The 27,441-nt window shown below is 39.5% G+C and overlaps 1 protein-coding gene across 33 annotated transcripts in view; it reads left to right on the top strand.

Moving 5' to 3' along the window:
* The window catches only part of RBFOX2 (RNA binding fox-1 homolog 2), a 261,734-nt gene that overhangs the window by 166,999 nt on the left and 67,294 nt on the right, over nt 1–27,441 (top strand). For 3 of the 33 annotated variants that reach the window (XM_004286211.3, XM_033417309.2, XM_004286212.3), the window contains exon 1: nt 4,833–5,108. The exons of 29 other annotated variants lie outside the window; for them this stretch is intronic. In XM_004286211.3, coding sequence (XP_004286259.1) covers nt 5,082–5,108 — 27 coding nt within the window. In that variant the 5' untranslated portion in view covers nt 4,833–5,081. Of the gene's footprint in view, nt 1–4,832; nt 5,109–27,441 lie in introns of those variants that run through there. One more of the 33 variants, XM_049694677.1, reaches the window with a different exon arrangement.

The raw sequence follows: 27,441 nt of genomic DNA, 5'->3' as shown, positions 1-27,441 counted from the left end.
ACTAAGGTATTCAGGCGTTGGGTTAGGAACTGCGTTAGGATTGTGAAACACAGTTCCTACTGTCAGATTGCTCACAGTCTGGTCAAAGTTATGCAGAAACAGTATCAACCATGGCTTAGGCGCTAAGGCACAGGGATAAGGGGTACCTAACCCAGGTGTGGGAGCAGGTAGGGCAGCAAAGGCTTTCTGGAGCAGGGGGATCCCTGAAGTGAGCCTTGAAGGATGAATTAGCCAGATAGAAGGCCGTACGCAAGGGAGGAAGAACAGAAAACAGAACAGAACAGAGGTGTCATTGAGGAACTAACTGCAAGTCGTGAAGTGTGGTAGGAGCAGAGGAGAGCAGTGGGTGGGGAGAGGGAAAGCCGGGGCTCTGGACAAGGGGGCTGAAGCCACGTTATGTGTGTTAGATGCCTACTTAAGAGTTAGAATTGTCCCCCTTGTTAGGCTGTGGGCAATAGTTGAGTTTAATCAGGGAAGTGGCATGATGAGATTTGTGTTTAGAAAGATCAAGCTCTGAGAGTAGTAAGAAGGCTGCATGGGAAGAGGGGTAGACTGAAGGCAGGGAGATAAGTAGGAGGCTGAATGCAAAATAATAAGGTCAGAACGGAATTTGTGGTGCTAGGGATGAAAAGAAAGGGCACATTTCAGTGAAATCAAAAAGACTTGCTTCTGGTTTGGTGTGATATTGAGTGAGAAGGAGGAGTCTTGGAAGGACTGCAGACTTCCCATCAAATTTGGGTTTAAATCTGGACACTTCAGCTTGCTAGCTCTGGTGACTTAGGGCAAGATACTTAGCCTCACCTGGTCTTAGTTCCCTCATCTCTGCAAAGGAGATAAAAATATCTTGTCTTGAGGATGAAATGAGCTAAGAATGTGTGTAGTTGCCTGATAAGACACCACAGAGTAAGTTTTCAAGAACTGATACCTCTTTTACTGGTTATAAAGTTTAACCACATTTCACCAAGTAAACAAACATGGCAGAATGAGTACTAGAATCCAGACTTCACACATACAGGGATTTTATCTCCTTTGCCCATTTAGTTTTCCCCCAGTGCCTAGAATAGTGTCTGGCACATAGTAGACACTCAAACATTTGCTAAATGAATTAGTGATTCGATTTTAAGAATTTAATTTAGTTTTGGTCTTTTAAGATAGAGAAATTTGTAGGATATCTAAATGGAGATGACCATTATTTAGCATTTGGATATTTTGATCTGGAGTTCAGGAGAGATATCTGGACTGGATATAGAAATGTGGGGGCCATCAAGGTAAATGGGTGGTAATTGAAGCTATGGGATGGATTACATCACCTACAGCAAACGTGTTGGTCAACAGGAGGCCTCGGGAACTAAGGACCATTGTTTAACTTTTTTGAGATGTGTACCCTTTTGAAAATCTGATGAATACCGTAGATCCTCTCTGCACAGAAATGCACATAAAAATAACAAATTTCCACCAGGGTACCTGTGTGAGGAACTATATACCTTGGGTTAAGAACCTGTGGTGTGCAGTAGAAAGAGGTCTGAAGATGCCGCCTCAGGCAACACCAACACAGAAGGTGGGCAGAGGAAAAACAGTAAGATGGGGAAGCGAGTTAACAGGAAAAGAGGAAAATCAAGAAAGACTCAGAATAAGAGTTTCCAAAAGGAGGGAGTGCCAAATGCCGCAGACAAGTCAAAGAAGGTATAACATGTCCATTGACTTCGGCCATCAGAGGTCTTTGGTGACTTTAATAAGATCCATTTCCGTTGAGTGGTATGGGGGAAAGGAAGCTGGAGTTCTGGGGATTACATAGAACACTGAGCAAACAATGAAGACATTGAGACAACTAGGAGAAGTTCCTTCATTTGTTTATTTATTAACAGATATTTATTGAGCACCTACCGTGTATCAGGCACTGTGCTGGAAGCTGGAGGTTGATCCACAAGGGTGGATGTGGTCTCCTCCCCTAGCTGACGTTCTTATTGTCTGTTTGCCTGCCTACCTCCCCAGCCCCCTCACTCCTGCCCAGAAAATGCCCTGAAATGCGTTTCTCCTGGGTACCACTGGGCACACTCAGCCACCAGGGCCCTCCAGTTGTTTTGCTGGGTCAGATCCAGACTGTTCAATTGCTCTTCTCTCATTTGGGCACGAGGGAGCAGATTGTCCTCTGTAACACCACCCTTTAAAGTCAGGGATGCACATCAAAATATCCTTGAGTTCGTGCAGTGCTCACTATGATCAGTGAGTTTATGAAAATTATTTTAATACTTTTGTTTTTCACTTTTAGCTCACACTAACTCTTTCTTGTGGTAATGACTTTTATACGTTTATTATTTGCATTATAAAACAGTGGTCCTAAATGTAGAAAAGAGGCATGAATACCAGACCTAGGGAAACCTTTATCCCAGTCCTAGACTTTTTGCATGTGGGAATCCCTGATTTTTATTTTAAAAATCTCTTCTTGGGGCTTTGTTGTCTTTCCATACGTATGGAGGTTTGCCAGCTTCAAGACAGCCATGGCTTTCATAAGACTAGCATGTGTGTGAGTGTGAGTGAGTGAGTGTGTGTGTGTGGCGGGGGGAGTGGGGGACTCTGTCTTGGTGCTCCTGGTTTTTTGCCCCTAGCACTATTGTGGACCAGTGGATTCAGAGAATGGTATACAGTGATCCTCAGTTTATTTCTTATATTAGAACTGAAAGCGTAAATAATTATCCCATAAATATGATTTAGATTTTCCCAGAAGCACACTGCATTGCCCCTGCTTCCAGTGAAACTCGCCTACCTCTTTTCTGCTTCCTCACTTTGTCTTTAAAATTTTTTGACTGCATTTTATCTCCAGATTGGCTTTTCAGTTGCAAATTCAGAGAATGTAATATGTTCTATCTTCCAGATCATTTCTAAAAATGTTAAATAAGTACAAGTTCAGAACCAATCTATTCCTTTTCTCTTAATGTTTTTTTCTAATGTTCAAAGATCCCATTCTTTTGTACATATTTCTTTACACGTACAGGTTATACTAAAAGTATACTGATAGCTGTAAAATGCCCAGAACAATGCCTGACATATTGTAGGTACTCAGTAAATAGCAATGACTGTGCCGGTTTCTCCAGGCTCTCCAGATTGTTTGGTAGTTCCTGTGTTCTTTTCAGAATTGTTAAAATGATTATTAATTTGGATGGGAGGATGGGAGCGTGATGGTGGTTCATTGGCAATGTGCCAACCAACATTATTATCCGGCACTTTTTTTTTTTTTTTTTTTTTTTGCTGTACGCGGGCCTCTCAATTGCTGTGGCTTCTCCCGTCGCGAGCACAGGCTCCGGACGCGCAGGCTCAGCGGCCATGGCTCACGGGCCCAGCCGCTCCGCGGCATGTGGGATCTTCCCGGACCGGGGCACGAACCCCTGTCCCCTGCATCGGCAGGCCGACTCTCAACCACTGCGCCACCAGCGAAGCCCAATATGGCACATTTTTTTAAAGCTTGGTTATACATTTTGCCAAATAATCCTCATTGAGACAGCAAAAACTTAAGTATTCTCGGTGTGATTTGTGATTTTTAATTTTGATTTCTTTATGTGTTTATTTTAAAAATAGAAAGCTCAATTTTGGAATTAATCTCTTTGTTCTTCAGGTAATCTATTAGAGATTATAACATAAATATAGCATAACTTAAAATATATAATAAAACCTTTAGAATAGGATCTTATTTATTAGAATACTAAAAAATTAGAAAATCTTTATTTTTATGAGACAAACATCATAAACTCATCAAACATTCACATAGGTTACTTTATTTGAATATATAATAATAGAAAGTAGGGAGATATGACATTTATATTCAGAGGTCAAAGACTTTTCCAAGATCACTTGTAAAGGGCAGAATTATGACTTTGACCAGGACTTCTGAACTGAATCACACCTTTATGCTTTTTTTCATTATGACTTTTTACAAAGAGAACTTAAAAGAAACTCTTACATTCAGTAAACATTCTCCCAAACCTCCTGTGTCTATAGCACTCTATAGTAACAGTGACTAGTTATAGTAATGACACATGTCCAGTGTGTGTACAAGAAAGGGTTTATGTTTTTCAATAGAGGCTGAGATGCAGAAGGCTGGGGAACGAACGCAAAGGGTAAATTCTCAGTTAATCAGAATTTTAAATGAAGCTGGAAGCCTTGAGCAGCCAAATTTGTATCCACCTTAAGCTTCTTAAGCAGTCATGTTTGTAGATACCTTTTTCAGAATCCCCAAGTTTTTTACAGTAGAAAAAAAGAAGCACTTAAATTACCTCCCTCCTCTCTTTTTGTCCTTTGTAGTCATTAGACTAGTTCAGGGCAAGCAGTTTCTTGCATATTTCCATTCCTTGAAAACCTTCCAGTCAACCCATCATTGAGCAGCTCTTCTCATCTTTTATTGCATCCGCTGCATCTATAAACTGTACATCAGTGGACATTTTTTTTAATAGTTTGTTTCGCTCCTTATTTATTATCAGATATTCTTAGATGGAACGTTTTAAATCTGTACTTACTATGGTAAGCTGCTGTGAATACTTCCCGTGCCATATAATTAATGCCACCATCGGAGAAACTCCTTAAAATATGCGGGCACATGGCGCCTGCCCTTCCCTCTCTCCCCCCCTCCTTCCCTCCTCCCCTCACACACTCACACACTCACACACTCACACACACACACACACACGCGCGCGTGCGCAAAGCACACACCAAACTGCCATTCTCCAGCAGGCCTGTTTCTGGAGTTGGGAGATGTCAGCCTGCCGGGAGGGGGTGGGAGGAGGAGGAAGAGGTGGGGCTCTACTCTGATTAATTACCTTAGGCATTCGGGGGTGGGGCTTCCTTCAGCCATCTGCCTGAGATATGGGAGGGAGCTGGAGAAAGAAGGAGGGGGAGAGACTGCCAGAGAGGAAGAGAAAAGAAAGGAAGAAACACTAGAAAGAAAAAGGAAGGAAACCGGGATAAAGGGAGAACAATCACCCACCCTTTAAGAGCTAGACTTGGGGGGGGAGGGGGGTGGAAAGCAAGCTGTGGAAGGTGTGCCCCAGCGCGACCGCTTTGAAGTGTTCATCATCTGTTCCATTTGGTTTATGGAGAAAAAGAAAATGGTAACTCAGGTAAGATCTGTGTTTCCTCCGTGCGTTTCTTTTCTCGTTTCTGAGATCTAAATAAGATGGGGGGTGGGGCATAGTCACCAGAGTTTTAATTATTACTGTCTTTTTAGAAAGGGCCAGAATTATTGTTATCAGCTGGAAAGTGTTAGTCTGTGCCTGTTGTGAGTCCGTGTGTGTGGTGTATCCGTATCCTTTTTTCTCTCCCCTCCCTTAGCTCCATAGCAGATTCCTGTTTCCTGTACTGTGCAGCTGTAGCTCAGGAAAGACCCTGTGGGGATTTGTCTACCTCTTTGTCTTGGTTCTGAGAAGAGGGAGGGAGAGAGAGACTGCAGAGGTAGGAAGAGATTCTTGTAGACTGCCAAAAAGACGGGAGAGGGATTGACTTCCTTTTAAGAATTGCAGAAGAATTTGTGTTATAAGGAAATCTGATTCCTGATTCGCTTTGGTTTCTCAGAATTGGCAATGGACTTGCAGTTTTGCTGCCTTTGCTCTAAATGGCTTATTAAAAATGAAGGCTAGAAAAATGTTTCATTTTCATGTCTTTGTTACTGGCAAAGACTGTTTTCTGTGAGAACATAGAAGCATCCAGGTGCAGCAGAGGCAGGTAGAGCCCTCCCTGGCAGAAGAACAAGTCTGAATATATAAATGACAATCACGGGCATTAAAAGACATCTGAAGGAGAGGGAGTAGGAAATGGAAGACCTCTCCCTCTCTCTCCCTCTCCCTCTCCCTCTCCCTCCCTCTCCCTCTCCCTTTCTCCCTCTCCCTTTCTCCCTCTCCCCCTCTCTCTCTCTCTCTCTCTCCCCCCGTCTCCCTCTCCCTCTCTCCCTCTCCCTCCCCCCCCGCCCCTCTCCCCCCCCCCACCCCATACCTCTCTCTCTCCCCCTGTCTTTGGTTATACCAGGCAATATCTGCATTTTAGCAAGTCATTCCTGACAAATGGAAAGGTGAATACTCTTCCCCAATTTCCCCTGGCTGTGCTCTTTTTCTTTTTGGCACGTTTCTGTATGTTCCTTTTCCCTTTTTTTTAATATATAGGTTGAGAGGAAACGATGAGACTGTGATTTATCAATGAGAATTGTTTGCATTGTGGAACGTTCATGTCCTTTAGTCTCAGACTTAAGATCAGTTTCACTCCAGGCTTTTATGCTCTATAGGGAAATTTCATCACTGGACAGTGCTTTCCTTTTAAGGAGGTTGCCCCCTTTTTTTTTTTTTTTTTTTTTTGTATTCTCTCATCTCTTTTCCTAAGTCACCACTGGAGGGCGAGAGAGTCAACTGGCTATCTGGATAGAGGCATCATTTTAGGAACTGGAACCCTGTTCTGTTAAATGTTATATAATGCCCCGCAGTGCTGTTTGGAAGGAGGTAAAGCATTAAGGAGATTTTCCCAGCATGACCGAGAGGAAAGGGAAGTTTCAAAGAATATGTCTTTCCATAGTAATTTTTCAGCAGATCTGAGTTTGGAGATTATTAAGAAACCCCTCCCTCTTCTGGAAAGTGGAGAAACCCTTGAAATATTTTCTCTTCCACTTCTTATCCCTTCATCGTCAGCCCGATTAACTCTTTTGAAATATTGCTTTACTTTTTAAAAAAGAGAAAATATGTTTCTGGCTTCTCTTTGTTGCTTGGGAGATGATACTTCTTAAACTTGGAGCCTCGTTTAGTTTTCGTTAACTGAATATTAGAGGGTACCAGCTCTCTTCTTTCTCAGCTGTTACTGGAGCCTTTTCAACTACTTGACTTTTCATTGTATGTATTGTATATATTTTTAAATCAGTGAAAGAGTTATCTAAACTAGGACTTCTTATAATCAGAGGTTTTCCGTGGCCTCTTGGAGCCTGTCCCCTTAGTTTCTAGAGCAGCTGAGTAAACATGTGCAAGCCCAAGTTCAAATGTACAAGCATTTGCACACTTAATATCTTGGTCTTAATAAGTATTTAAGGAAACTATAATTTTAGGAATGAAGCAGAAGAGATAAATAGAAACTGGAAAGAGGCATCTGGGGGAGGTTAAGAATTCTAATAGGTAAGTGAAAATCATTATGATTTTCTCAGTGTGTGTGAATGCTGAAGGAAACAAGGAACTCACTTTTGCCCATCCTGAATTTATACAAATGGAAAGTACAGAATGTCAAACTTGTGAATTTTCAGTATTCCAGCATGTTTGTTTTTTGTATACACTTTCTGTGTTAATGTAACATACATAAAATAGCAAGATAGGCCAAATCTTTATTTGTCCTATGGTTTGGTTTTGTTTTGTTTTTGGTGGGGGGGTAGTTTTTGGTTTTTTGAGCTAGACGTCAAATCCCAATATTTGATAATGATCTGTCACATAAGCTTTCTGCATAGAAAATGTCTGCAGTGTTTAGGGTTCACTTATCAAAGTTAAACAGTTTATTGTGGTATTTAGTATCTTAACAGGTATATTAAGAAAAGTATTTAGGTATGTTTTCATCATTTTGTCACCTAGGTTCTTTGCATCTTTGATCTTAACATTTCTACATCCCGTGGTTTCCATCGCTCACTTGGTGGAAGGTGAAGGGCCTTCAGTGGATGACATTTTCATCACGTTTATATCCATATTTGTAGCTACACGGTGTACACACATTGTTACTATATATGCTCTGGTTTTATAAGGCCTGTTTTTGGTTTATAAGGCTCTGTTATTTACAATAAGTTATCAGAGTTTTGCTTTAAAAAAAAGCAAATGGCAATTTAATTTCAGAATTCTAGTATAGTAGACAGACATGCTCATGTGACTTTTTAAAAAATAACTTTAGGTTTATCTGTCATTCCTGTATATGTTACAGGAGTATTTCACTGAGGTACTCTCTTCTTTCAGAGCATGTGAACCAAATTATTGCATCTCCTCACATCTGTGAATATAACAATGTGGAATAAAAGGAAGGAGAAGAGATACATTCTTGTAATATGTGTCAAATTAGACAAAGTTGTAAATGACTTCAACTCCAATTAATAAGAAAGGTTATACTATTTGTTGTTGAAAGGGAAAGTATACTAGGCAGAGAGGAAAAGATTTTACAGTGTGGACGTTAAAGAAAGTTTTTGTTCTCTACTATAGCGTAAGACTGCCAGTTTCTGTGGAACGCAAAGCCCTCCCTTTCTTGGACAGCTCAGTGCTTTGCTGGCATTTTCTTCAAAATCTGTTTTCCATCAGGACCAAGAGGAGGGAAGGTGTTAAGAATAAGGGAGGTTGGAAAGGAGGTTGCTGTTCCTTTAAATAGTGCGGGGAGCCCAAGTGGCAGCAGGCCACTCCGGAGTGTATTCTTTTGTAATGAATCACCACCAGTTCTATTGTCTGCTATCTCCACTCTTAGTAGCTGGAAGGCCGAAGTCTTTTACCTGAGCTGTGGCCAGGTCCCTATTCGTTCCAGGGTGGCTGGGAGGAGAGAAGAGGGAGGGTATTTTATGCTTTAATTAAAGACCGGTAAGAGAGCAGGTATGTTTTGCTTTGTTTCATTTTCTATTATCCTTTCTGTTTTTTTTGTTTTTTTGAAATGAGTTGGAGTAGGGAATCTATTCTCTGATTTTGCTAAGCGTATCCCATTTTCTGTGCATTTTGAAGGTCCTCCGTGACTATTTAGTCTCCATTTTGTGGCAGTGCTTTCAAGTGATTCCATTGGGTTGCCAGCCAGGTTCCCCCGAGCCCATCCCACCCTTCATCCACAGAGCTTCAGCCCACACTGTTGGCTTTGGCTCACTTCCACTTTCTATGGGCTGCACAGGACTCTGGGAAGTTGGGGGGTAGGCGGAGATTGGGTTTGAGGCTAATTTATGTTCCTTTACAATGAACCAAAAAAAGCCTCACTTTTTCCAGAGCTTTGGTTTCTTTCTGAATTCTTCTACATTGCTCCTTATCGTCAGTTATAACCATTTCCTTGCCAAGACCAAGGCTGGCCCTTGAAAAATATTGCTATTCTAAAAATTACTCAGTTCCCCTGAAAAGATACCCAGAATTCCATATAAGTAATTAAATCTGAGCAATTTTGATTTACTAAATGGTTTTTCTTCCCAGTCACCTCCCATGCCCCAAAACACACACCTTTTTTCGGCTCCTTCCCTTTATTTTTTTCCTTTATCTTTCTTCTTAGTTTTGTAGTCGAGACTAGGAAAGCTTAGTGTTTGACAAACTGCTATTCAGGATTGTATTGCTACGGAGCACACCTCCATGTTGAAAGGGAAATGACACTCCTCACCCCTCTCAGTGGCTTAGCTCAAAGTCCTGGTTGTGTTCCTCCAGTTTTCTGTTCTTCCCTGAAAATTTTCACACTCACATCCAAAAGATCGCCATATGGGAACAATCTCATTTCTCTTTTGACTTCTGGTTCGTGGACTACTCACATTTTAACTTCACGTAATACCTTACCTTGGTTTGTTTCTTGGGCATCTATCTGTATGTGATTGTCATGGTGCTGATACAGCATCCTTTTGGTGTACAGTTCCTCTCTGGAATCTGGCATTGTTGATATCTGAGGCATTCCCTTCTGGAATCATAATTCCTCACTTTTTTCCCCCAACATTCCAAAACCACTGTCAAATCTTTCTTAAACGTTTCTAAACAATACTTCATATGTGAAATCTAACAAACACAAATGGAATGCTCCCCTGCAGTAAACGCTCTGTTGTTTCCAATGTAGTAATTTCATTATTGGGTTTGGATACTCAGCTTCCAAGCAGAAATGTTTCAGTCTGCCATCATGATGTATGTTTCCATTTCCCAGATATGCAAATGTGCCTCTATTACTAGTAGAATGATTAAGTTCAGGAAATCTTGGAGTCAAATAATTCATAAGAGGTCATTGCCAGAGTGCAGTGCAGGTCCGATTTTGTCGCCCCTGTGCTTTAAACCTTCCATTTGTTTCCCTTCAGACCCCAGTGTCCTCACTCTGGTCTCTGAGGCCCTGAGTGATCGGGAACCTGGCTGTCTCTCCAGCCTTATCTCCTGCTGCCCTTCTCTTCCCATATTCTGCTCCAGTGGCACTGGCCTCTTTGCTATTCCTTTTAACACACCTTGCATCTTCCTGCTCAGAACCTTTCCTTCTGTTTTTCTTTTAGATGGAAATGCTCATCCCCCAGGCTTCTCAAGAGTTCTTCTTTGACCTTCCTATCTCAACTTGAATTCCCCAATTGTTCCCTATTCCCTTAACCTGCTTTTTCTTCACTTATCACTGATATTAGTGTTTGTCATTACTCTTTATTTGCTTGTTTATTATCAGTGCTACCCTACCCCTACAAAGAATGTAAGTTCTGTGAGTCAGGGACCTTGTCAGCAGTCTCTTGTATTCCTGGTGTCTAAAACTGTGCCTGGCATGTAGTCAAAATAATAGCTAATCAGCTAATCTTTATATGTGATGTATTACTGTCAGGTACTGTGCTAAGCACTTTACCTACATTAACTCATTGAATCCTCTCATCAACCCTATAATTATCCCCATGGGACAGAAGAAGAAACTGAGGCATATTACGCTTATATAACTTGCCCCAATTTATAAGCTACTAAGGTGTTGTGGGGATTCATATCCACAGACTGGCTTGGGAATCTGTGCTCTAGTGCCCCTTGTAGGCATTACATATTCATTTAATACTTGCTGACTGTGTGAATGAATGAATTTAGTTGAGACTCTCTTATTCACTTACGGGATTTCCATCTCTGACATGTTCAAGGCTTTGATGAATACTTGCAATAACAAGGAATTCACTATAGAATAAAATGAATTTATTTTTCTAATATTACATAATAGTAATAGATTAGATAACATTATAGAGTATATATTATGCATTAGGCACTGTCATCAGTGCCTTATGTAATTCCTTTCAGCAGCCTTATAAGTACTGTTAACGTTCGTATTGTAGAACTTAGGACACAGGGATACAGAGAGGTTAAATAACTTGGCCAAGTTGACAGCATCAGGATTTAAACCCAAGGAGTTTGGCTCCAGCTTCCCTGTTCCTAACCACCACTAATAGTTACTGTTATTGAAATAACCTTTTGTTCTTGCATACCACTTTGTACCAATTTTACATACAAATCACATTTACATACAAACAGTTGTATTCATATCATATGTCACTTGTCAGTCTCTTTTTTTAGGTAGGTGGTGTTCCCACCCCCCACCCCCGCCCCAGCCCCAGCCGTTCGATAGAATTTGACATTCAAGAGGTCAAGCAACCTTGTAGTTCTGGGAACAGACAGGGATAGGTTCCAAATATGAGATCCATTTAATTCCAAATTTGCATACTCTTCCATTATACTACAAGCCTCATAGGTAAAGAGTTCCATTGTTGGCTGTTACAAAGTAGAAATGTTTTCCTTATGGTGAGCTAAAATCTGTTTTCATTATTGTCTTCTCATTGTTTCTAGTTCTGTCATCCAGAGTCACATGGAGTGGTTAGTTAATCTCTCTTCTTCATAAAACCCAAGTATTTGAAAATAACTGCTAAGTGTTCCCTTCAATCTTCTGTTCTCAGTACTCATCTTACCTACCTCCTTGAATTATTCCTCATAGATATGAAACCATATGGTTTCTATAGTCTTTACTGTTCTGGACTAATTATGACAATTTATATGAATGATTTATCATTTATATCCAATTACTAAGTAGTTATGAGTATTATTAGGTATCATATCTTTGTTATAAGTTTTGGTTTTTGATAGCATGTTGCGTTTACTCAGTTTTCATAGCCTATTGACCATGCAGTGTTGTCAGCAATTTATTTATTTATTCTAAAATTTATTTATTTATTTTTGGCTGCGTTGGGTCTTCGTTGCTGTGCGTGTGCTTTCTCTAGTTGTGGCGAGTGGGGGCTACTCTTTGTTGTGGTACGCAGGCTTCTCATTGCGGTGGCTTCTCTTGTTGCAGAGCACGGACCCTCAGGCGTGTGGGCTTCAGTAGTTATGGCGCATGGGCTTAGTTGCGTCACAGCATGTGGGATCTTCCCGGACCAGGGCTCGAACCCATGTCTCCTGCGTTGTCAGGCGGATTCTTAACCACTACACCACTAGGGAAGCCCTTGTCAGCAATTTATAACTTCAATATAAGAGTATATTACCCTCAACTCTTAAGTAGAATATTGTTTTTCTTCTCCATTCTAAAGCATGCTGTGAGCTGATTGGCAAGAATCTACTTGCCTTCTAACTTTTCTAGGTCTTGCCCAGATCCCTCAAAGGTTACTAACACTGAAATTTTCACTTTTTAAACTTATTTTTTAGAAATACTGTTTTGAAGATGCCAATTGGACCAACAGATGATATATTAAAAATCAGCAAAAGTAAATTTGATCACCTCTCTTGAGATGTTGAAATTGTATCAAAAAAGAGTGTTGAGGGCTTCCCTGGTGGCGCAGTGGTTGAGAGTCCGCCTGCCGATGCAGGGGACACGGGTTCGTGCCCCGGTCCAGGAGGATCCCGCATGCTGCGGAGCGGCTGGGCCCGTGAGCCATGGCCGCTGGGCCTGCACGACGGGAGCCTGTGCTCCGCAATGGGAGAGGCCACAGCAGTGAGAGGCCCACGTACCGCAAAAAAAAATTTTTAAAAAAAGAGTGTTGAAGAGCCAAAATTGGGAATTATAGAGTCTTTTAAATCAGTAGCAACAGTGAATCATGATCTTATTTTTCTATTGAGAATAGAAGTAAAATACAACCAAAAAATAAATTAAACCCTTGAAAAATATTCCGATTTAACAATCCATATTATAAATCAAATGCCTTAGAAATAGTCTTAGATTAGCTTACTTTGGCATATTATGCTTTTCATCATTCCTCTTGAATTTTTTCAAAGGGCTACCAGTTTCAGAATATTAGAATAACATTTCTTATTTAATTAATGGTCCAGGAAATAAGTATAGCTAGACTGCTGTTAACAGAAGGAAATGCAGTTTTAAAAATTACAACTTGAAATCATATAACTGGAGATATTTAATTCATTTAGAACTGCAGGATAAAGTTCTGCAAGCAAAATTTGATATTTCGTATATAAAGGAATTGTTAAGAAGAAAATATGGAAATGGAAATCAATCATTACTTTATGAAATTAAAAATAATACTTTTATATCCACAAATAATGTAACTAGTCTTTTATCTAATATTGTATGAGATTTCTTATAAGAACTTCTGAACCGATAAGCTGAGACTTAATTGAAGGAGATGAGACTTTGAAAGACTCCTAACGTAGAGCAGAAATCCATAAACTTTTTCCATAATGGCTAGATAGTAAATAGTTTTGGCTTCGCAAGCCACGCTGTTTCTGTTACAACTGTTCAGTTCTGCTGTTGTAACAAGAAAGTAGTCATGGATGATAGGTAAGTGAATGGGTGTGGCTATGTTCTAGTTAAACTTTATTTTTTTTTTAACATCTTTGTTGGGGTGTAATTGCTTTACAATGGTGTCTTAGTTTCTGCTATAGAACAAAGTGAATCAGCTGTACATATACATGTATCCCCATATCTCCTCCCTCTTGCGTCTCCTACCCTCTCTCTCCCACCCCTCTAGGTGGTCACAAAGCACTGAGCTGATCTCCCTGTGCTATGCAGCTGCTTCCCACTAGCTATCTATTTTACATTTGGTAGTGTATATATGTCCATGCCACTCTCTCACTTCATTAGTTAAACTTTATAAACACTGAAATTTTAATTTCATATTACTTCCATGTGTCACAAAATATTCTTTTTTTTAAATTTTTTCAACTAGTTGAAAATGTAAAAACTACTCTTGCTTTTAGGTTGTGCAAAAACGTGTGGTGGGCCAGCTTTGGACCAAAGCCATAGTTTGCCAACCCCTGATTCAGAGGGATGCAGTCCTCCCTGGTTTTTAGTAGAAGGAAGGTTTTCCCATATAGCTTGATGACAGGGACACAGTTTCTAGCAGCTTTGATGGGTCATCTTGGATCCCCGTTAGGGTGAAACCCTGACTTGCTCTCTCATTTTTCCTCCCAGAAAATTTGAAGATTCTTTTCCTTTCCTCACTTGTTTTCTCCCTCCACTCTACCCCCAAATCTGAACCACTTGCAATTCCCCAAATATGCCATATTTTGTACCTTACTGCTTTTCATATATTTCTTCATATATTATTTTTCACGTATTATTACTTTGGGCCAGAATACCTCTTTCTCCCACAGGAATAATTTCTTGCCTTAAAGATTTAGCTGAGACTTCACTTACTTCAGAAAGCTTGCCCTGTCTCACAGAGTTGTCCCTTTTTTGTGCTTCCTTGGCGTTGTATATGTATTGTTCTCTTAGTCCATAGTATGTATTACTGTAATTGTGAATACATTTGTCTGTTTTTTCCATCAGACTGTAGTTTCTTTCAGGATTGGGACTATATTGCCAGTGTTTATTATTGTATCTGGTTCAATTTAGTATGTAATAATACTTCTTGATTGAATTAATGAACTTTAACTTGTTAATTCATGACAAGTGCAAAACCAGAAGAGTTAAATTGGGTAGTCACATATATTCTAGTGCTTATTACTTAAATCAAGTAATACTTAAAATATAATGTCATTTTGGAAATGGATGCTTTATTTGGTTAGAAGAAAGGAGGATTTTAGAGCAAGCAGCTATTTGGGGAACACACAAATCTCTTGGAGATGTTCCAGTGGAAGTAGCCAGCCCCATCATTTACTATGCTGCCTCTTTTCTCCAGCATTAAAAAAAGGAAAAAAACCCCAGATTGTTTGACTCCAAATAAGTTGATCAGAATATTTGGGGAAATTTAATTCTTTTTGTATTAGATATTGGCACCCCTTCCTTTAATCTGATATTCGGAGGGTAGGAGGAGGTCATTCCACACTTTCCTAGTAGCATGCACTAAAACGAAGTCGCCCACTGCCATGCTCTTCCTTATCTCATACTGAGGTCCCAGTTAGAATTTTAATTCCAGGAAGAGACCTAATAAGAGAACAGATTTCCTTATATGATAGCAGAGGAAATCCACACCAGCTAACCAAGTCCTTATACCTGGGTCACCAGTGCATGAGGTTCCTTAGTCATATGAGAGGAACTTTCAGCACGAAAGAGAAGAAACAAAAAGAAAACCTGACCCTAGGGGAAACAGATAATCCAGGGAACAGAGAAAGATTTAAAGAAGTATTCTAACTAATGTAGTCAGATTAAAGAACGGAATGCGTTCATAAAACCTGTTCTGGGTGTAATGAGAAGGGAACAGTTTGAGAATGAGAAAGAGTGTGAGAGATTAAGAATGTGATAGTAAAAAGAAAACATTCCATAGAAGGAAAGAAAGTAGAGTTAAAGGTATCTCCCAAGATGCAGAGCTTTAAGATGCGAAGATGGAAAATACGAGAGATAAGTCTCCGATGATTTCCTTAGCCCATGTTCCCTAGAAAATAGAGCCGGAGACAATACCTTATTGGGGAGTATGATCTCAGGAAAGCAGGGGGAGGAAGGGGGAGTGACAACAAGGAAGAAAGGTCGGCCAGAGCTTTGTAAAAGACACTGCTGATGACTTAGTTTCAGTAGAAGTCTACAGAGAGGTTGTATAGACTGCCGCTCCTCTGCCCAGTCCATTGGAAGGAAATGTGGAGATGTTTTTTATCTACTGGTTTCCTCTCATCTCCTGCTCCTCTTCCGTTTGGTCAAAGTTTGCCATACAAACGGTTAACACACCTGATCCTTTCAGTGGCCTCATGGGGAGGCCAAGTCCTATGTTCTGTGCACAGATCTGCAGATTGACGTGGCATCTAAGTCTGGAGAGGTAAGGAGTCAGTAACCCCTAGGGTAGCCTCCAGCCTTGGAGCCTCTGCCTTTTAAGAAACCATTAGAAGAGGGCCACTCCCAAGAGGGCTGATGAAAGGAAGGAGAGGTAGGAGGCTGCCATTTTCTATCATAAACTCTTCTGTACCCATTCGGTTTGCTATTAGTACATGTACTAATTTCATAAAAATAAAAATTAACTTTAAGAATGGAAAATAGATTACCCAAAACACCCTGGAAGTAAATGTCAAAGATCTTTTAGAATGCATTTGGGGGAAAAATGAATTTCAAATATTGAAAGATAAAATCTAATCAGTAGTTTAGAGGGTCCTGTATCCCCCCAACCTGATACTCTCTGCACACTTTTGCTTCGTTTCTCTCCATACCACACCTTCTGTTTCTTGTGTTGCTTGCCTGTTTATTATTCCCCCCCGCCCCCGCCACTAGAATGTAAACTCCATAAGGGCAGGAACTTTGTCTTTTTAATCACTGTTATCTCCCCAGCACCTAGAACAAAGTGTCTAATAATGCATGGTAAGTACTCAATAAATATTTGATGGCAAGAATTGAAGTCGAATAGATGAAGTATGCAAGGGGCATGACTTCCATACAGAGGTATTTGGACTTGACCTGTAGGCATTGAGGAATGTAGGATTTTAAGAAGAGAATTAATTAGCAATATCTGATTTAGGTTTTATTTTAGAAAGCTCATTCTGGCAGCTGCTTGGAAAATTCATTAGGTTGAGGTTAAGTTAGAAGAAAGGAGAACTATTAAAAGAAAGGTTCTTGGGTTAACCTGGGTGAGAGTTGATGAGAGCAGAGACTCTCATTTTCCTTTTCATTTCCCACGGTACCTAACATGGACTCTCACATGTAGCTTTTCAATTAATATATATATATTTATTTATTTAATAGTAAATATTTATGACTGGTTATATTGTAGTGAGCTTTCAGCAGAGTTCCTAAAGCTATTGAGAGAAAGGTCCCTATCGTTTTTGCCGACTGCTTCAGAAGCAGATATTCAACTACCTGGTTAATTCAATTTAGCATGTATTTTCTAAAGATCGATTACAATGCGCTTATCATTTGGTGAGGAAGCTACAATAAAGAAGTATATGATTCAGTCCCTGATCTACTTAGGGGCTTTACTTGTGAAATGAATAGAGGAAAAGTAAACCATCATGTTACCTATGGTTGCAGACAAAATGCCATTTTGTCCTGGGAAGGGTATAGGGAAAAATTTTGTCTGTTACTATATATATATATATCATACGAATTGCTCTTTTTTTTTTTTTTGTGGCACGTGGGCCTCTCACTGTTGTGGCCTCTCCCGTTGCAGAACACAGGCTCCGGACGCGCAGGCTCAGCGGCCATGGCTCACGGGCACAGCTGCTCCGCCGCATGTGGGGTCTTCCCGGACCGGGGCACGAACCCGTGTCCCCTGCATCGGCAGGCAGACTCTCAACCACTGCACCACCAGGGAAGCCCCGAATTTCTCATTTTAAAGTAGACTATAATAGAATACCCAATGCAAAAATCTGTAAAGAATGATTAACTATTTATTATTCAGGGCACACTACAAAATCTTGCTAATGTTTTATTCTGAACCTGAGTTGTGGCTATTTTCAAGGATATTCCAGTTTAACATCTAGAGAAGATGCAAACTTAATTGCCCAGGAAGACACAATAAAGAGTAAATTAATTTAAATTGTAGTGAAAAGTTTGGTTGAGAAAAAGTATAATCATCCATGCATTGTAGAAATCACCAATTACATTGACTAGAATAGACAGCCAACCATTAATTGTGTGTAAGGACCTTTCATTTCCAAGGAAGCAGGTAGCTGACCCGGAGTATCTCTTGTGGTCTCTTGTTGCCGGTGGAAGACAAGATTCATGGGATGTTTGAGGTTCTAAATACTGCTTTAAGGAGATTGGAAGAAAGAGCTCTTAAGAGGTTGGAGACATTAAGACTGTTACAGCGCTTGTCATTTTTAACCTAATAGACATGGGGTTTGAATGACTTTGTTCTGAAATATTTATTTTTTCTGTTTAAATATTTATTGCTTTGAGATGGCAGAACGCAGCCTCAGGGGAGAGGTCAGGCTGGCTTTTCTCTCGAGTAATTTGAAAGAGGGATGTGTGTGTGTGTGTGTGTGTGTGTGTGTATTTTTAAGACAAGTGATTTGGTAGTATGTTTGCAATATTCTTGTTGGCCAAGACTGTGTACCTTCCTTAGTATTGTACTAGTACCAGATCCTGTAATTGATTTTTAGTCTAAGCATGAAGGTAAAGTATATTGTATTTCCTGTTTTATTTTTATTTATCATCTGTTTGCAAGAGCTTAAAATTGCTCTCCGTCCCCTCCTACACTCCGTCTCCCCTTCATGTGGCTGTAGCACTCTCAAAACTTTGTGTCCTTGTTCCTCAGTTATATCCACTCTAAAAAGAAGGACCCATTGTTAGGCTTGCATTTCAGTAGGTTTACATTAAAAAACAAACAAAAACTGGTGTTTATTCTCTTATCTGTGGGTTCCATATAAGGTAATTCTCTACTTTCAGGTGATCTACATTTATGGCCACTATTACCTTCTTCTCATAGCTTACTCTCTCCCTAGTCTCTTCCCTTCTTCTAGAGGTGTAGATGCTTCTGGGTATTTTCTGGAGGCACCTGCCACCACCATAATTCTCTCCCATTCTGCCAGCCAAAGCCACTAAAGCAGTGTTTCTCAGCGTGGTACCCAAACCACCTACTGGAGTAGTGAGTAGTACCAGGCTCCTACTCCAATGCACTGAAACATAATCTGTGGGGAAAGGGTAGTGATTTTTTAAAAATATGTCCCCAGAGTGGTTGTTATGAACAATAAAATATGGGAATCTCTGCTTTCAAGGAACCAGGTAAAAGATGGGTTTGTGGGTGTGAGGGGCTGGGTCCCTACCGCATGGGGTTGGTGATCTTATTGTTGAGACTGCAGCAGGAATAGATGTGTCCCTGGATTCCTTTTTTGGAATCAGAAGTACTTTCCTGTAAAATGAATATTTCAGTTGGTGATTGACCTTTTATTACTATAGTCATTATCATATAATCATTAAATCTGTTTTTGTGAGTTTCCTTGGGATCCTGGCCATCTACTAAGCTACAGACAACCAAATGAAAAATGAACTGTTAGAATTCAACCTGAACATAAAAACTGGAGGCTACATGGAAGCTTCATGTATAGGTTTTCCCTCCCAAATTCTAACTTACCTACAGATTATCTGACATCTTATGGCTCTGGGTATAATTTATATTCACTGTAAAAGAGAAAATACATTATTTACTTTAGTCTAACTTTTGTCACTGTTAAATTTAAGCATGTAGGTAAATTAAGAATCTAGAATGAATTTCACTTTATGCCTAGTAAACTGGCATTGTTTTGTCTTTGTACGCGTTTATTCATGCACTTTATTTCTCTAGGTTTTCTTCTTGGTCTATCATTCTTCTACAGAGTTGTTTAAAATTATTTCAATTGATTCTAGATCATCTTAAATCCAATGTTCTGTTCTTATCTTTCTGTATTAATAGTTTTATAGCTCTTTTTTCCCTTTGGTCACAGACGTCTGGGCAGAAGTCACTGCTTTTAGTAGAAGAACTGAGAAGAATGACAGGCCTTTTCTTAGGTATTGTCAACTGAGAGCTTTTTGTAAAGTTTTTTACAAAAGCAAGTAGAGCTTGAAATCTGAGCCTATCTGAGCAATTCGCAGGGGATAAAAATAATATAATTTATAAAATACTTGAGGCAAAAATATTTTTCCTCTGTTACAAACCTAGAGAATTAATGTCCATTTATCTATAGCGTTAGGAAAACGATTAGTGACATTGGCAATGATAAACTTGTGAGAAGATGCTCTATCTAAAAAAACTAAATGATTCTTTTTGTGATGGTTTGAATAAAATTAATATTGATCTGTTTCTATCGGTGATCTATTCTGAGCATAGATATAATGTGAGAATTGGGAAACTTTTCTGTTAAGATAGGATTTGCAGCCTGTGGTTTGTAGCACAACAGCGGATTAGGTATATAAGTGAGACTCAAGATTACAAACAAACAAAAATACCTTTCTGTCCTTAAGATTACACAGACTTTATCCTAGGAAAATGAAGGCAATTATATTTTGGGCCTTTCTTATAGTACTTTATGCTTAGCTTTATTTGTAGCACAAATAACATTGATATAATTATTAGTTTATGTGCCTTTCTCGCCTTTTAAAATTTGGTCCTACAAAAGCAAAATCTTATTTTTGCCATTTTGCCTCCCCTCCCTGCCATGTTAAAGACTAGCATGTTGTAAATGTTTAAATGTGAGTAAATAATCGATTCAAATAATACTCAGAATAATTCAGTAAAAACAGAGAATATGCTTAAGAAACAATAAAGCAGACTCATTTACCCCAGTGTGACTTGTAAATAATCAAAAAAACTTCTCTTTGAAGTATTGATAAAGATGAATGGCTTAATAGTCCTGAATAGTGAGTCTGCAGCTGTAAATCTTAAAAAAAAAAAATCATCCTATTCCTCCTCGTTCCCTGTGACTGGTTGGTTGCCAAATGCTTGTAATTCCGCCACGCAGCATCTCTTGATTCAGTTTCCTTTGCCCCACTACATTTGCCTAGGCCCACCTGTCTTCTCCAATATGTTACAAAAGCCTCCTGGTTGTCCCCCCCTCTAGTACATTCCACATACTGTTATTATATGAGCTGTGCTTCTGCTATTCCCCTATTTTGATGGTTCTTCACTGCCGAGAAATAGTAGTTAAAATCATCAGTATCGGGCTTCCCTGGTGGCGCAGTGGTTGAGAGTCCGCCTGCCGATGCAGGGGACATGGGTTTGTGCCCCGGTCCGGGGAGACCCCACATGCCGCGGAGCGGCTGGGCCCGTGAGCCATGGCCGCAGAGCCTGTGCGTCCGGAGCCTGTGTTCCGCAACGGGAGAGGTCACAACAGTGAGAGGCCCGCGTACCGCAAAAAAAAAAAAAATCATCAGTATCTAACTGATTTGGGTATTGGGATACTCAGTACACAGAGCAAAATATCACAAAGGATAATGGAGAGGTTCCAAGTAAGTCTAGTTGACTGGAAAGGTGGTTAACTCATCAGCAGAAATAAGAAAAAGAACGTAACAGATTCAGTTTTTCGACATACAGAGTTTGTAATGTTAGTGGGATGCTGAGAGCGGAAGGACCCGAGATGGGTGGGAAATGGGCACCCAGAAGACCTGGACCTAATCAGCTGGGAAGCTGGGCCCCAGATAAAGAGTTTCACTTGTTCTCATGTGAACAATCTTCACAACAACTCTCTAAATAGAAAACCCGGTTTGCAGATGAAGAAACAGGCTAGAAAGGGTTGAGGTAATTCATCCATATCTGGTAGGAGGTATAGTTGGGATTTGAACCAAGGTCTGTTCTTCAGGCTCATACTCTTTCTTCTTTTTACTTTACCTCCCATGAAAGCTTGGGAGAAAGGGCATGGTTGGACCTAAAAAATAGTTGGAAGTCACTCTCCTAGGTGGGTGATTGTTGAAGTTTTGGGATTGCTGTGGGAGATTGACTGATAAAAGGGTTGAATCTTGGTCCTTGGGTTATACATTTCTCCTGTTTGACGGGACCCATTTACTGTGATAGTACGTTTGAATATAGAATTAAAACATTTAGTGTATTTCACATTGAACACCAGAAGACTATAGATAACGTATCGCCTCTGTTACTCCATGTGATTTAAAGGAGAAGGACATCATCCCTAACTCCTATATTTGCACAACCACGTATCTAAAGCACAAGCACATAAATGTTGATTCCTTTCGTTACTAATAATATTCTACGAGTTCTGTCTTCCTTCCCTAACACTCTTCTCCCACTTGATGTCAACCCAAGATAACATTTGTTTCATTATGTATTATCCCTCATGGCGCTCTCTACTGTAGCCAAACAAAGCAGTTCACTGCAGTGCGCATATATGTGACTTTCCATCTTAATCTTCCTTTATTTAAAAAATGGTAACACTTAATATTTATTAGGCACCATATTTGATTCTACATTGTACAAAACTGACCCCACTCATTATAATGAAGCTTTTAATCTAATAGGAGAGATGAGACACGTATCTAGGTATGTTAAATATAAGGCTTTGAATTTAAATGTCATGTACGTGTTAGTAGTGCATGCTAAATGCTATGAGAATATAGGAGTGGAGGAATTATTTCAAACTGGAAAGGGCAAATGCAAACACTACCTGAAGGTCCGCTATTATTAGACACTGTACTAGTTAGGTACTTTTGATTTTTTAATTTCACTTCAACCTCACAGTAAATTCTGTTATGTCCATTTTATAGTTGACAAAACTGAGGCTTAGTTTCTTGTCCAAAGTCACACAACTAAGAGGTCCCAGAGTCAGGGTTCGATCCCACGTTTATTTGGGTCTAAAGCGTAATCTCTTTCTTTTATACCTGGCGTCAACAAACTATGGCCTGCAGGCCAAGTCAGGCCCACTGCCTGCTTTTGTAAGGCTCATGACATTCTCACATTTTAAAATGGTTAAGAAAAAAATCAAAAGAGGAATAATATTTCAGTGTCAGTGAATGAGGTTTTCCTGGAACACAGCCACGCTCATTCGTTTATGTGTTACCTACGGCTGTTATCTACTAACAGCAGAGGAGTTGCATCAGAGACCATACAGTCCAGAAGGCCTAAAACATTTCTGTCTGGTCCTTCATAGAAAACGTGTGCTGACTCCTGCTTTCTACCATCCTTCTTCTCTAAGGATGGCTTCATGGAGAAGAGATTACTTGAGTTGCTGAGTTTTTTAGTATAATGAATATTCATGATAGAGGATATAGCATGGGGGAAAGACACGGATCCCTACTGTTGCAGCCTGGCTGTGATTTGGGAAAGCACCATAGTTAGGGAATATTCTAAATTCATTGCAATACAGAATTATAGTTAGGAGTTGTGTATGATATGACTGGGGAAAAATGGTTGAGGACCCCACTGGAGCTGCCACAAGGAGTAGTGACTAGCAACATCAGCTGTGGAATTGGCTTAGATTTGGATTTGAGTGGTTAGCTGAGTGGTTTTGGATAAGATACTTATTAACCTTTGAAAATGTCAATTTCTTTATCAGTAAAAGGAGAATAATGTAAAATACCTACCTTTTAGGGTTGTGAGAATTAAATGAGTTAATATATATAAAGTGCTTAGAATATTGCCAGACACCTAAGAAGCATTCATTGAATATAAGCTGCTAATACAGGTGAGAGAGGGTCTAGAGGAGTTTAGAATGTGTTTAGTAGGCAGTAGTGAACCTCGGTTTGTGTCACCTATGTGGTACATACGTATTGTTCTGAATTGTATTGAAATTTTGCACACGTTTACAGTAGCCTCCCTAATGTGATTGTAAACTCCTAAGAGGCAAATTTTTAACTTCTGTTATAATGTCTTCAGTGCCTAAAACAGCTATGTACCCACAGTAGTTATTTAGTACATGTCTTAGAATTGAAATGGAATTTCAAATATCTCTTCCAGCTAGTTGATCATTCTAGAAACTTCTTCAGTGGATTTTTCTTCTTTGCTAGTTGGTTTCTCTATCACTGTAATAAGTTTTGTATATCTGTAGTTTTTCTTTCTCTTTTCTTTTTTATTTTTTTGGCCATGCTGAGTGGCATGTGGGATCTTAGTTCCCCGACCAGGGATAGAACCTGCATGCCCTGCATTGGAAGCACGGAGTCTTAACCACTGGACCACCAGGGAGTCCCTGTAGTTTGTTTTCTTAAATATTGTTCCCACAAATACATGGTCATTAAGGGTTGTTGTTTTTTAATTTCACGTGACGTTCATTACAGTGACATTCAGTAGGATTTTAATACTTTACTAAGTTGTGGAAGGTTGGCCCTGCAGTCTACCTGGTGCTTGTAGTGGTTGAGAACAACTTTTATTGAGAGTCTAGGGTTTTAATCGCTTAATGTTACCGGTTCTTCACAACAGTATAATGGCATTAACATTGCTATTTTACAGATTAAGAAACTGGAGCACAGAGAAAGTAGGTAGTAACATGTTTAAATGTTTACAGCTATGGTAAGTGGCAGAGCTAGGATTCAAATGATCTTCTAACCATACACTCCAGCATTGCCCTTTGTGAAATACGAAATTTGTTGGGTCTCAGATGGATTTGATAATATTTTAGGTAATGTGAAAGTAGTGGAATAAACAAATTTGTTTGCATTGGCAAATAATACATTTTCAAAAATTATTATGTCTTCATAATTTACACGGTCCTTTCCTGCATGGTTATCATCTTGAACCTTACTCAAAAACGGCATCACTAAAATCGTTGAGTTGCAGTGGCCTGCATTCTGTGTGAAATAAAATACTGTTTTCGTCCTCTCAATATTTAATTTCTCTCCTTAAACTTTTGTGTAGATAATATAATGACAGTGAGATGGCAGAGTATTGAATTGGTTTGTTGAAGGATTACTGAAATATCAAATATAACCCGGATTTGTCTGTTTCATGTAGCTCTCTTCAGAGGTTTTTTTTTCCAGTCATTTAAAAATAACTTTAGGGCTTCCCTGGTGGCTCAGTGGTTGAGAGTCCGCCTGCCGATGCAGGGGACACGGGTTCGTGCCCCGGTCCAGGAAGATCCCACATGCCGCGGAGCTGCTGGGCCCGTGAGCCATGGCCGCTGAGCCTGCGCGTCCGGAGCCTGTGCTCCGCAACGGGAGAGGCCACAACAGTGAGAGGCCCGTGTACTGCAAAAAAAATAATAATAATAACTTTAGAAAAATAGTCTTCTCACTCATTTGTGTCTTCTTACTTTTTCAACCAGAGAGTTAGAAATGTAGGTAGGTTTTTCTGAAATTTGGAAAATCTGACTTTTTAGTATAGTTGTAAATTATGTTGCTTCTGGAAAGGCAGTTAACCAAAGAATGTCTTTGTTTATAATTTCCTGCCAATCCCTGTAGTGAATTCATGTGGATAGTAGGAGGATTGGATGCATTCTGCTCTTTCTGTCCTCACAGTTAGGTTTCCACACAATGGGGACACCATCTTACATGTTCTGCTTTATTGAAAAAAAAATTATTGTTGTTATGAGGGGATAGGGAGAAATAGGGGTTGAAGTTTTAAATGGAGTGGTCGGGGAGTTGACATTTGAGCAGAGATGTGAGGGAGGTGTACAAGTCTACAAACCCTGGGATACCTGTGGCACAGGACTGCCCTGGGCACCATGAGGGATACAGGGCAGAATAAAAAACAGTCCTTCTTTCAGAGCATTTTCATTTTAATCGGATACACTGATAAGAACTAAAAGGTAACTGTAGTTTATTTTTCCTCTCATCTTTCACATAAAATCTTAATTTATTTTCTAGGGAAGAAAGGAGTTGTAGATAAATCTTTATTAGATTCTTGTTAGGCAAGGTAGAAATTTTATTTGCATAGTACTCCCTATTGTCTATTTTTTAATCTTGTGGACAAGAAAGTTAATAGACTTACTAAATTAGGAGAAAGAGAAATTGTGTCTAGTTTTGTGGGCTACAAGAAAAAGTTAATTCATTTTCTCAGATGAGATATACTTAAACTGCTTAGCCTGTGACATTAAAACATTTTCATATAAACTTAGAGGTAAATCCTTGCCTAGAAATAATCATGTGGACTTTTATCTCTCATAGTTTGTCCGTGAGCTGTAGTGCTTCTCTCTTGAACTTGTAACTTTGTTTTTTTGTTGTTTGTTTGTTTGTTTGTTTTTTAATTAATTTTTATTGGAGTATACTTGCTTTACAATGTTGTGTTAGTTTCTACTGTACAGCAAAGTGAATCAGCTATACATATACATATATCCCCTCCTTTTTGGATTTCCTTCCCGTTTAGATCACACAGAGCATTGAGTAGCGTTCCCTGTGCTATACAGTAGATTTGAACTTATAACTTTGGAATATAGCCTGGAAATTTAATAGAAGTCTGAAAACCATATAACATTTTTAAATTATAATAATGTATGCCTGGGGAAATTTTTAGACATTGCAGAGTGTATGAGCTAAATGCAAAATCACTCCTATCCGAATTTCATTCCTATAGTATATAAACATAGTGTTTTTTAACATTTAAAAAAAAATTCCTGTGTGTAACAAAATAAACTACCAAGAATTTCTTCTTGACCTCCTAACAGAGGTTTGCATTTTCCTTTTTGCGGGGGAGAAATAGTTCAGCCTCTGCCTGTCTTGCATTTCTTTGAAACACATAGTGCCAAGGCCACACGTGGATCCTAGAAGAAGGTTTGACCTTCCTTCCCCCATCTCCCACTGCTAATTGACATGTTTATTCAGTTGACTGAGCCAGCTTTATCAAGACTGCCTCTGCGGGAGAGTTAATATTGTGCTTTGTGTGCCAGAGCAGCGTCCCCAGCAGGGCTGAGGTGGAGAATGGAGGCTGCGGTGAAAGAGAAGAGAAAGAGGAGCACAGTCGGAGCATTAGAAATCCCCTTTGCTGTGTTCATCATAGCTGGGCAACAGTGTCTTTTAGCTTTGGTGTGTTATTTCGTAGACCCGTCCTGTGTCTCTAAGAGTATATTTATGCCTAGAGTTGGAGTGTAGATCTATGGACACCTTTGGTGCTCTTATTCACCTTCATTCACCAACCCACCTGAAATGGAATTTTCTCTTTCGTATCTGTCCTGAGGCCAGCAAATCCCGTGAGGTCTTCTGAAGCAGTGTGCTTCATGTGGGTGGGTGGGTGGGTAGGTAGGTAGGTAGCACTGAATAATTTGAAAGAGAAGGAAGAGAATTATTTTATTTCCTTCTTAGGACGCCCAGAATAGCTAAGGAGAAATCATTTACAATACCCTGACCTTGAGATCATGAAAAGAACTTATTTAGTGATGAGTGACAAGAATGATTTTTTCCCTGAAAAATTATAGGTAAAAATTTAAGGTCTTGCTAGCATAATTTTTAAGAACTAAATAAAGGGAAGGATTTTTATGTAAAGCAATCCTTAGTACCATGTAGACGTGATTCTTAGATACCAGAGACAGCCTGAATTTTGATGCTGTATAACTTGAAAGACAAGAATTTTTGTCTCTAGATAATGTCACTACCATTTTCTTAAGAACAGCACAATAATTCAGTGCTTCAGCGTATGAAGCTTCCGCTTCCTCTTACTGGTTACATTTTTCATTTTTCATCATTCTCTTTTATATAAAAAATACTTTGTAGGCTTTATTACAAAAGTAATATGTACTTATTAGGAGCACGAGGAAACTTTGGGGGATTTTGGAGAGATATGTTCACTGTTTTGATTGTGCTGATGATTTCATGAGTGTACATATGTATTTCAGAACTTACCAAATTGTACACTATGAATAAATAGCTGCAGTTTATTATAGAATTGTCCCTCCGTATCCACAGGGGATTGGTTCCAGGACCCACTGCAGATACCAAAATCCACGGATGCTCAAGTCCTTTGTATAAATGGCATAGTATTTACATATAACCTGTGCACATCCTCCCATATACTTTAAATCATGTCTAGATTACTTATAATACCTAAGACAATGTAAATGCTCTGTAAATAGTTGTAAATACAATTTA

Source organism: Orcinus orca, chromosome 11 (genome assembly GCF_937001465.1).
Source record: "Orcinus orca chromosome 11, mOrcOrc1.1, whole genome shotgun sequence".
NCBI lineage: Eukaryota > Metazoa > Chordata > Mammalia > Artiodactyla > Delphinidae > Orcinus > Orcinus orca.
The sequence above is the reverse complement of the archived record's forward strand: the minus strand, read 5'-3'. Positions and strand labels throughout refer to the sequence as shown.